The sequence below is a fragment of the Mustelus asterias genome, chromosome 3, assembly GCF_964213995.1.
Source record: "Mustelus asterias chromosome 3, sMusAst1.hap1.1, whole genome shotgun sequence".
NCBI classification, from domain to species: domain Eukaryota; kingdom Metazoa; phylum Chordata; class Chondrichthyes; order Carcharhiniformes; family Triakidae; genus Mustelus; species Mustelus asterias.
In genome coordinates this window covers 45,929,419-45,940,605 of record NC_135803.1, presented here as the reverse complement: position 1 = coordinate 45,940,605, position 11,187 = coordinate 45,929,419, and the positions used below count along the sequence as shown (strand labels likewise).

Below are 11,187 nucleotides of genomic sequence, written 5' to 3'. Positions count from 1 at the left end.
AACCTGAGGAAGAAAGCTGTGGACTTTAAGCTTTAACAGCCATTCTGAGCAAAAATGAAACAGATTCCAAGAATATTCTCGGAAGTGCGTTCAACATCTGAGTATGTTGTTTCTTTACAGTCTGATTATTGTGCCAATGTTCAGCTGTCTGACATATGTTCTATTAAAAATTGTGAACAGCTTCAACTGTAAAAGAGATGCGTTATACAAAGTTGTGAATATAATGTACTGAACATAGAATCCAGAGAGTTTAGAGATTTATTACTAACATAAAACATGGCCCCTCCATAATTAATCACAAGTGTGGAACACTAAATACTTTCTTTCACTATTCTGTAAGAAGTTCATAAACACTCAGCTTAGGGCATCATCGTATAAATAAAAATTCTATTTCCACTTTTGACATCTCAAGCTAAGAATGAGATTTTCTGCAACTAGAGACACATGAGGCAGACACAGCACATGCTTATGTCTATTTTCTGTGGCTTTTTTCTCTGAGAGCAGCTCGGTAGCTTGAAGCCAGAGGCTTAAAAACCTGAGGGATACCACACTGCGTCGAGCATGGCTGACCACGAGCCTCTCTCCCATCCTTATCGCCCACCATTGGCATGTTGGAAAGATTTGCAGGTTGATAATCAATCTGTCTGGCCACGTTATGAATGGATCATCTGTGGCCATCACGTCCTCGAGTAGGACTGGAACTGGAGTTTCTGGCTCAGAGTCAGAGATGCTACCCACTGCACCACAAAACCTCTGATCATCTCAAACTAAAGCATCATCAAAAAGAAAATTAATTTGAATGTCTTGAGCTCTAATATTACATTATGTGCTCATGATGAGAAAAGATCATCAAGGTTACTGGACTCTAGCAGCATGATTCGAACCTTCCATTCGCTATCAATTCCACTACCATCTGGCTTTGGCAGTTCCATGCTCACTGACCCACTGTCTTGAACAGATAAACACACCACAGTTGGCATGTGTAAAAAAAAGCTTAGAGAAAAGATATTCCATTCAAAACCTCTTCCTGTGAAAAAGAAATCTGGACCAAGCTAATAAAAATGACCCATTGAATACAGGCCCATTGAAGTTTCAAAAGCCGCAAACGCTTGAATCAACTAACATTGTGAAATTGACGGTAGAGATCAGGGAACATCTCCTCTGGGGAGCAGGTGTTCTCGTATTGTAATGGGCTCTCAACCAAACCTCATTATGTGTACTTGACTGAGAGCCTATCTCTAATTGCTCTTGAGAAAGTGACCCATCTTCTTGAACCAATTCTTGAGGTTGAAGTAGATTCACAGTGCGGTTAAGGAGGGAGTTCAGGATTTTGATTCAGTGACAGCAAATGAATGGTCACATCATTCAAAGTTAGGATGATGTGTGGTTTGGGGAGGAATTTGCAGGGGTCATGTTGCAATGTATCTGCACCTCTTGTTCTTCCAGATATTTGAGGTCACAGCTTTAGAAGTTGTTGTCAAAGGAGCCTTGGCGTGTTGCTGCAGGACATAAGAGCATAAGGAAAAGGAACAGGAGAAGCCATGTGACCCATTGAGTCTGCTCCTCCATTCAATATGGCCATGGCTGATCGTGGGCTTCGACTCCACTTTCCCGCCCACCCCCATATTCCTTGATTTCATGAGAGACTAAAAATCCGTCGACCTCAACTTTAAATGTATTCAATGATGGCTCATCCACTACCCTCTATGGCAGCGAAATCTAAAAGTTCACAACCCCTTGAGGAAAGAAATGTCTCCTCATTTGAGTCCTAATTGATCAGCTTGTTATCCTGTAACTATGCCCCCTTGTTCTAGATTCTGCACCACTAACCTAACACACTGCTCAATGCTCCATAACTCCTTCACTCACCTACCAACAATATCAATCTAACATTCATTGCTTCAATTTACTGTCACACACTTAGCACTGCTGCAATCCTTACACCCACATCTCACAGCCTGCCCACTTGCCAGCGACATCACCCAAACTCAATGTACCACTTACTGATACAATTGTCTCTGCATTGCGGGACAAGTTTATGCCTAACTTGAGGCAACAGCATCTAGCCAGTTAGGAACGGACATGGCTGCATGTCCTACCCCTGATGGAAGAGACAGTGATCACCATCATTGGAGCAGTCATCATTGAGGCCATACCCAGCAGCAAGGATGGAAGATTGTAATTTCCTTTTAGGTAATTCCTTTTTCTCACATCTCACCAATCCCCCAATCTCTACTTATTTACAACTGAAAACAGTGTATTCATGCTCCTCTTGTTTCCCCCATCTTCCTTCACCACAAACTTACCTTTGTGCCTTTTCTCTTTCAGATACCCAAGAACTACAACCTGGTCAAGCAATGATGGAAGAGCAAGGGGTAGAAGAGCAGGAAGACGCTGATGAAAAAGAAACACCATCGCTCATTCACACACACAGCCACCAGCTCAGATCCTGGTATTGATTACATTGTTGAGGGTGGGTTAGAAGCAGGGTTTGCATGATGAACCTGAAGCCAGTGCAGCGGTAAAGGATTGTGTAGGTGTCAGCTCACTGAAGGGGAACGGTTGTGCTTGAGTTCTGCTGCAGAGGGCTCAGATGAACAGTTTGAGGTAGATTATAGGAGGCTGATAGGTGTTGACAACAAAATGCTTGGTGCATCAACTGGCCTATCAGATTGTCATGTCAAGGAGTATGGAGGAGTCCAGCACCAATTTACACAGGGCTTTGCACAGAGCTTGGGGCTCATCCTTTCCAGCATTGAAGAGTTGGCCATGAGAACACATGCAGAACCAACCATGATGTAGCATCAGATGGCTTTTGTCTCAGCTTCCATTGAAGCGCAAACAGAAACCATCCAACATCTGGATGCTGCTATGGAAGTTCAGACTCCTGTCATGTAAGCTCAGATCACTGCCACACAAAGGTTGCTGCAGTCAAAACTGTAGATGCAAGCACTCAAAGGGACCTGCATGATGTCACAGTAATCTGTCCTCTATTAATAGATTGCTGCGGAATTACCTCAGGGAAATGGCTTTGTGGAGCAAGAACCTGCTGTCCTCTCTTAGGAGGACAGCATTTGTTCTCCCATCACTGCCAATCTTCCGGTTCCCTTGCCATTGCCTTTCAACTAGCCAGTCTGCTTGGACTGCTGCTGCCTATGCCAAGATGATGTAGTCCAAATCCAGACCTTCTGCCATTGGTCGTCCTGCAAGGGCATCTGCAGACTCCCTTACTGAAAGTCAGCAGCCTTCATGCTTCAGCTACTGAGGTAGCACTGCACCACGACAGGCACAGGCACAAGGAAACCAGGCACTAAGGGAACACACAAGGGCAATTAATTCATGTTTGCATGTTTGATTTACAAATTTTATTTGGATTTTTTTCATTTTTTTAATAGTCAAATGGACACTGTGATGATCAGTTACAGAGGAAGGTACGATATTATACAATCGGTGAATAGGTAATTTAGGTTGCATTTGCTGGTATCACAGTTGAGTGAGTCCTGGACAGTCCAGTCAGGAATGGGATATCCTTCCCTCGTGTGTGTGTGTTTGTTGTGCTGACACAAATGCAGATGGCACAGCATACTGCTATAGAATAAAGGCATTGTGACTGCTGCTAGGATACCAGGCATTGACCTCCATATGGTTTCACATCACCTGGACATTGAGTGACCGAAATTCCTTTTGCTTGTGGGAAATCAAAGTCGGCATGCAATGCCTGCAAAGAGGTGTGTGTGCAGTCAATGGCATCTTGAAACATGAGGAAATCTGCAATCCTCTCAAAGCCACGCGCTCAATCCAGCTGTTTCTCTCTGACATGAGAGCATCAATTGCGGTCAAGCTTTCTTGGAATATAGAGCCTTAGTGATCTCAATTACAGATTGGAGATGTTGCAATTTTCACCTGCTCCAGCCTGGAGGGAGTCCAATGCATAAAAGTTCATGTCACTGTCACCTTCATACCCACAGCAATACTGTTCCCACCTAGCTCTGAGATTGCAGCTGTAGTTGCAACAGGTGACAGATTTCGATGAGGATGTCCTTACTGATGTCTGATACGATGTTCCTTGCTGAGACTGAGATAGGAGAATTGCTCCCTGAACACTCTGCACAGATGTAGCCCTTCTGTTGAGAGTCCTTCCCCCCCTTCACCCTCTTCCAGAAGCATGTCCTTTGCTGTGTTGCCTCTGCCTCTGTTAATTTTCTCTGCCATGCTGTGATCTAAGGGGAAGGCTTACCATTGCACCCATACATGAATAAGTGCTTTGTGCACCATCCTTGGAGTTAAGACAAAGTCCTTCATTATGTTTCACACTCACATAGAAATCATAGAAATCATAGAAACCCTACAGTGCAGAAGGAGGCCATTCGGCCCATCGAGTCTGCACCAACCACAATCCCTCCCAGGCCCTACCCCCACATATTTACCCACTAATCCCTCTAACCTACGCATCTCAGGACTCTAAGGGGCAATTTTTAACCTGGCCAATCAACCTAACCCGCACATCTTTGGACTGTGGGAGGAAACCGGAGCACCCGGAGGAAACCCACGCAGACACGAGGAGAATGTGCAAACTCCACACAGACAGTGACCCGAGCCGGGAATCGAACCCGGGACCCTGGAGCTGTGAAGCAGCAGTGCTAACCACTGTGTTACCGTGCCGCCCCTGTAGACCTTAGCAAAACTTAAACTCAAGGAAACACCAAACATTTAAACAATCACAGCAAAAACCAGTAGAAATTAATCAGCAACTAACTTGAAAGAAGTTCATAATCCCTTTAACTGGTGGGTGGTCCTTTTTGTTGAACGCCTGTTCAGCTGTGCTTGTTTAAGAAACAATGTTAACTGGAGCACTGACGTCCATAATGGCAGTGCTGATGTCAAATCAGTTTTACATGCATGCTAATGCTCTCACTGAAATGATGTCCAGCACAGATGAGGGGCCATTCTTCAGCCAAAATGGCAATCATAGCATCAAAAGACCAGGCACAAGGAGCCAAAGTTTGCAGTCAACATTTTTCTTAGCAACGTTTTAGGATTTTCTGTATTTCCTTTTTGATATTCCAGAAATCCATTTGACAAAGCAATACATAGCTTCTACTGGTCTCATTTTTTTCTTATTAACTATAAGTGATACCAGTTCCCAGCAATTTGAAAATTGTATTGATACTTTTTGCACCAAAATAAAACCTGCAACATTATATTTATTTTAATTTTATTGTTAGACTGTTAAAAAAATACTCTTTGCTTCTATCAATTTATCAAGTTCAATGTCATAATATTCATCATTACAAAATTAGCATAAACCATTTGAACTGATGCTGGAACTATCTAGTTTTCATGACCACAAAGCAATCTTTTGAAAGATTAATTCATTTATTTCTGATGCAATTTGACCAGGCCAAATTGAGCATTTATCACTTTTCATTCTAGTTCCCAAGTACTTCTAAACTAAGAGATTAAAAAAGATATAATCTCATTTATGAAGAGATCAAAAAGTATAAAGAGATTCAGGATAGAAAAGTGAGAGACAGTTAAAAATCTAATGAAACTTAAGTGAGGATAAAAGTCCTTGATGGGATTGCACCCATATCTAATAAAAATTAGGGAAGAGATAGCAGATTTTATAGTTCCAGAGAACCAGGAGATGGTTAAAATGACTTCTATATTTTAAAAGGAAGGTAGAACAAGTACAGAGAACTATAGACCAGTAAGCTTAATATTGGTGCTGGTAATAATAATAGAATATTTTCACAAAGATGTAATAGGAAAACATCTAGAAACCAATAAAACAACAAAGAATAGTCGGAATGGATTTCAAAAGGGAAGGACATGCTTGATCAACTTTATTGAATTCTTTGAAGTAATAATAGGAAGAGGAAGCAAGGCTAGTGCAACAGATGTAATATATATGTTTTACCAAAAGGCCTTCAGTAACAGAGGGAGTGATCTTGAGCCAACTCCTTTTGAGCAGTGGGTGCTCAAGATACGGAAGTCACAGATCTCTCCAGCGAGATCGTCATTTTGGATCTTCCTCGCTCCTTGCTGGGGATGTCATCAGGTCCATGCCCATAATGGGCATAAACCTGATTTACATACATTTTAATAAATTTTAATAAACATGCCCCCTCACCAGATATTGACACCCACCCCCCCGCTCTATTTTCAAACCAGGCCGACGGTTCATCCAGATGTGAACCTATCATGGGGATCCCTCCATGGGCATAAAGGTGAGTATAGCCCCCCCAGGGGAGAGGTACATGGCGAGGCAATGGCCTGGCAATGCCCAATGGCACTGTCCCTTGGCACAGGTTAGCACTATGCCAACCTGACAGTGCCAATCTAGCAGTGTTAACCTGGCAGTACCAACCTGTGCCAAGGGCCAGAGCCTAGTGGAAGCCTCATTGGGGGGAGGGGGAATTCCTTCATATGTTGCAGAAATATGTATTTGTGAAATAATTTGAATATAGGCAAGAGTGAGTTGGTGCATTTTGTGGAAGAATGAGGTCACTTCCTCCTTGTAAAACAAAAATCAAAATAGGATATCAAAGGGGCCTAGATGTACAAATACAGAAATCACCAAAAGTAGTAACACATGTTAACAATTGATAGAATGGAAAAGCAGAGAGGTTAAGTTAAATGTATACAGATTCCAGGTTAGAAATCACTTAGGTGTGCACAGTTCCCATATTACAAAAAGAGTTAGATGCACTACCAAAGGAGAAAGATTTAGAATAATATCAAAATTGAGAGGGTCCACCTATTAGGAAAGATTGAATAAGCTGGGGCTCTTTAGAAAAGAGAAGACTGAATGGGGTATTTGTCCTTAAGATGACAAAAGAGTTTGATGGACACAGAGAAGATGTTTGCTTTTGAGGGATAGACAAAAACTATAAGATGAGTGAGATAGAGTAAATTCTGGGAATTCAGGAGATATCTCTTTATACATGAGCTGGGATCTTCCGGCCCTCCCTGCGACGGGTTTTCCCAAGGCAGAGACAGCTAGCCATTGGCTGCCAGCGTGATCTTCTAGTCCTGCCAAAGTCAATGGTCATTGGCGTTGCTCACTGGCTGCACCACCAGGGAACCCATTCTGGAAGGTCACCTTCGGCAGGACCTTAAGATCCCATCAGCGGGAAGGGCCAGAAAATCCCGCCCATGGAGTGGATAAAACATGGGACAAGCTACCTCAAGTACATGAGGTAAGCACATGTATTCTAGAGGAACTTGGTTAAATGCATAAGGGAGAAAGAGACGAAGAATATGCTGATGCGATCAGATGAAGAGCGGCTTTCACATGAACCAGTTGGACTCAGTGGTCTGTTTCTGTGTGGTACATTCTATGCAATTCTTATGTAAATGGATCTTAAGATAATATTAGTTGTCAGTAAACATTTCCTATTTTGTCAGAATCATTAGACATGAAACCATGTTTAGCTGTATTTAAAAAGTTAATGGTTTTATGAAGCTGCACAACAACTCTTGGTAGAAAGCACATGGGACCTGTGTGGATGGATGGGTTTGCATGGGTTAAATTAGGGCCCCGTTATTTGAGTTTATTGTTAGAATATACATAGTCCAATCAGGTAAACATTTGTGTCAAACAGCACCTTCCTGAATTTGTGAACAGCCTACTTTCTTCTTACAGCAGCTGCAATCCTCTGTTTGATTTCACCCACAGATGACACTCTCCCTTTCGATGGATGCAGTACTGGTATGATGGGTAAAGCAGTGGATCCAGCATTGTTTGAGGCATTAACATTCATTGGGATCCCAGGCATGACACTCAGTTTAGTCCTGCTATTGTGAGAGGGACTTCTTTGGATCTTATGTGTCTGACTCCCTGCAGGTGAGGAGGAAGAGCTAAGACTTCCTTGACTAACTGAACGGTGAGAATGTGGAAGTTCTCTACTCAGTCTCTTTAATTCCATCAACTGTTCCCGAGCCTGGCTTAGAGCCTCAGTGAGTTCATAACGTTCCTCACATTCCCTGCGCACAGTTTCTTCAAGAAAGGTATTCTGCAAGTGGGAACATGCCAAGTCATTATTATATTCACAGAATATATGTATAAATTATACAGAGATGGATAAATTGAATTGCAAAAAGGTATTTGTGAAAACCTGCAAAAGACATTCAAAAAAGAATACCACTGAAATGAAGAACAGCCAACTACTATTAAACTAGCTGTGCCTCTCCTCTGAGGTGATGTCTGTGACCACGTGGCCTCCTCTATCTTTGGCCCCTGTCTTCCTCCTCAGAGGAGGTCTCCCTGCTGAATAGTCAGTACCCATCTTCAGAGATGCAAATGGGGTTGACACATGCACTGAGGGTGCCAAAGCATTGACACTCTCAGAGAGATGTCACAAGACTGAAATGTCCTGAAAACTCCAAACAAGGTACACAAACCTCAAAAGGAAGCAGTGAGAACATTCACAATGCTCTGGTGGAAGCCCACACCAAATTCTCAATAACTCCAACCAACTCATCTGGTCTTTGATCCTGCCTCCTTTTATCCCACCATTGAATGATAAAGCGGCAAAAACGGTTTGGCCACCATGTTGTCCATGCGCCAAGCTAAAATTCACATAAGCAACGTAAGATGCAGGTCAATTGGAGATTTAATCCTTGAAATCAGCTTCCTAATTGTCAGTTGGCACACATCTGATTTGCACTTGTGCCCACTGACTGGAATCTCATGTGAGTGCACGGTGACATCAGGAAGTTCGCCCAATGTCTTCTCACACAATTTCATGTGCTTCCGGGTTGAACGCTCGTCTGCCTGAGCAGTGTAAAATTCTACCCAGAATTTAGGGGGATTCACAGGCCTCCCTGCAGTATGTTTCCCTCAATGAGAGATGGCACGCTATTTGCTGGCTGCAGGATATTCTGGTCCTGCCACTATCAATGGAATTTCCCATTGACTGCACCCCACACAGCCGGGTAACTTGTGGCAGGGTGTACGATCGGCAGAACTAGAAATTCTGACCAGTGTGAATAGTTGGAGAATTCTGGTCAGGGCTTCAGGTCTATGGCCTTCATCCAGATGCTAAAATTCAGCCCATTATCTCTCCACAGATGTTTCCAGACCTGCTGAATATTTCTAGCATCTTGTGTTTTTATATTTCAGATTTCCAGCATCTACAATGTTTTGCTTTGCTTTTGTGAAATAGGTATCTCTACTGTCCAGTGTTGCTAAAGGCATAAATTATAAAAAAGTTACCAAATGAAATAATTCCCTCAGTTAAAGAATAATATGTTCAGCCATTAATGTTATTGACATACGCTTGAAAATGTTGGAATTTCCAATAGAGCTGGACTGGGTTGCACCCTGCTAGACCTTGGTTCTGCTCCAAATTCCAACTGCCAGGTCATGAACAATTGTGCCAAAAAACTGCCTCCTCAACCAATATCAAAGTAAATTATTTTACTACATGCTTATTTTGCCAAGTGCTTAGGGTATAAGTCCATGCATTTAATGAAGGTTTATTAAGAACTAAAGAGATGTGAAGGAGTAAAGAGCCTTTGTGCTATGAATAAGAACATTTATTATTGTCTTCTTCTGACACCCGGCACTTCCACTGATTAGCAATAGAAGACAAGAACACAGGGGCTGAAACCTGGAACCTGCCTGGTCCATACAGCTCAACTACTTAATGTATCAACTTGTTAAACAGTTAGGTCTTTGTAATAATTACATGGATATGTACCTCTTTTTTGGCCTGGTCCAGCTCATCCTTTTGCTGCTCTACCTCCTGCAGTGTTTCTCTTATCTCTGCTGATTTCTGCTGTATTTCAGTCCTCAGTTCCTCAGTCATGGATTCCACTTTGTCTTGTTCTTGTTTTAACTTTACCTTGAGCTGAGAGATGACCTTTTCCAGATTAAATATTTCACCATCTTTGGAACGCTCTTTCTCTATTAGTTGGTTCTGGGTATCTTGAAGCTTTTTCTTCATTCTGTTCACTTCCAACTGTAATGGTTTGGTGGCATCACTGATTAAGTCAGAAATCTAACAAAAAACATCCAAAAACTTAATTCAAATTGAAAACTGGTTGCGGTGAATTTAAACACCCTATGTTTCAATATTTGGGTCTTATTATCCACCAATTTGTAAAATTAGTAGACAGTTACAATAATTTTCATTATGAATTCTGAAATGCTGACAACCAACTGTATTTTAGTAAGGACAAATGGTTCTACTTCCTGCTCAGCATTTTGTCATAGAATTAAACTTTATCTTCAAATGACAATAGAAATGAAAAGCTGGGCTTTTACTATTGAAATTATTTTGCAATTTATTTTATTATTTTTAACATATTTGGAAAGAAGGATTTCAAGTATGACTTCCAACTTCCACCGTCATTGTAGAGCTCCTATAATATTGGGGGAAACCTGGAAATGACCTGTAAGGGAATGGGTTGGATAGAGTCCAGGATAAAACAATTGTTGGTTAATTGTGAAGGAAATGAGCATGGTGAGTTTGAAGGTTTTACGTATCCCGTGTGTTCTTATGGTCCTATTTTCCAAAATAGGTCTGAAAATCTGACAGCTTGATATCCAGGACATATGGGTAGTATCCATATTTTGTCACAACTCACAATGATGCTCTTGTGTTTCACTTTATACACAGGTTTTGCCCTTTCATCATTTTAAATACTGTTATCCATAGTATGAACAGAATATTTCCTGTGTTCTGATTTAATGGCATTTAACCAAAGGGACATACATGGATTAAGTGAGTGAGTGGGCAAATACTGGCAAATGGAATATAATGTGGGCAAATGTAATATTGTTCATTTTGGCAGAAATAATAATAAAGCTTATTATCTCAATAATAGATTGCTGAACTCTTAAGGTGCAGAGTGATCTGGGGTGTCCTACTGCATGAATCACAAAAGGCTAGTATACAGGCATAGCAAATAATTAGGAAAACCAATAGAATGTTATTGTTTATTGTGAGAGAAATTGATTACAAAAGTAGGGAGGATATGCTTCAGTTGTATAAGGCATTGATGAGACCACAGCTGGAGTGTTGGGTACAGTATTGGTCTTCTTATTTAAGGAAAGATGTAAAGGTGTTAGAAGCAGTTTAGAGACAGTTTGTCCTACCATTACCAGGAAAGGATGAGTTGTTTTATCAGGACAGGTTGAAGAGGTTAGATTTGTATTCACTAGAGTTTAGAAGGGTA

General features: G+C 41.6%; 1 protein-coding gene across 1 annotated transcript in view; it reads right to left on the bottom strand.

Moving 5' to 3' along the window:
- Nucleotides 1-5,815: 5,815 nt before the first annotated feature.
- lekr1 (Leucine-, glutamate- and lysine-rich protein 1) overlaps nucleotides 5,816-11,187 on the bottom strand; it is a 154,980-nt gene continuing 149,608 nt past the window's right edge. Inside the window, exons 12-13 of the mRNA XM_078202251.1 lie at nucleotides 9,708-10,007; nucleotides 5,816-8,018 (exon numbers count right to left, since the gene is read on the bottom strand). Of these exons, the coding sequence (XP_078058377.1) occupies nucleotides 7,632-8,018; nucleotides 9,708-10,007 (687 nt within the window). The 3' untranslated portion in view covers nucleotides 5,816-7,631. The remainder of the gene's footprint in view (nucleotides 8,019-9,707; nucleotides 10,008-11,187) is intronic.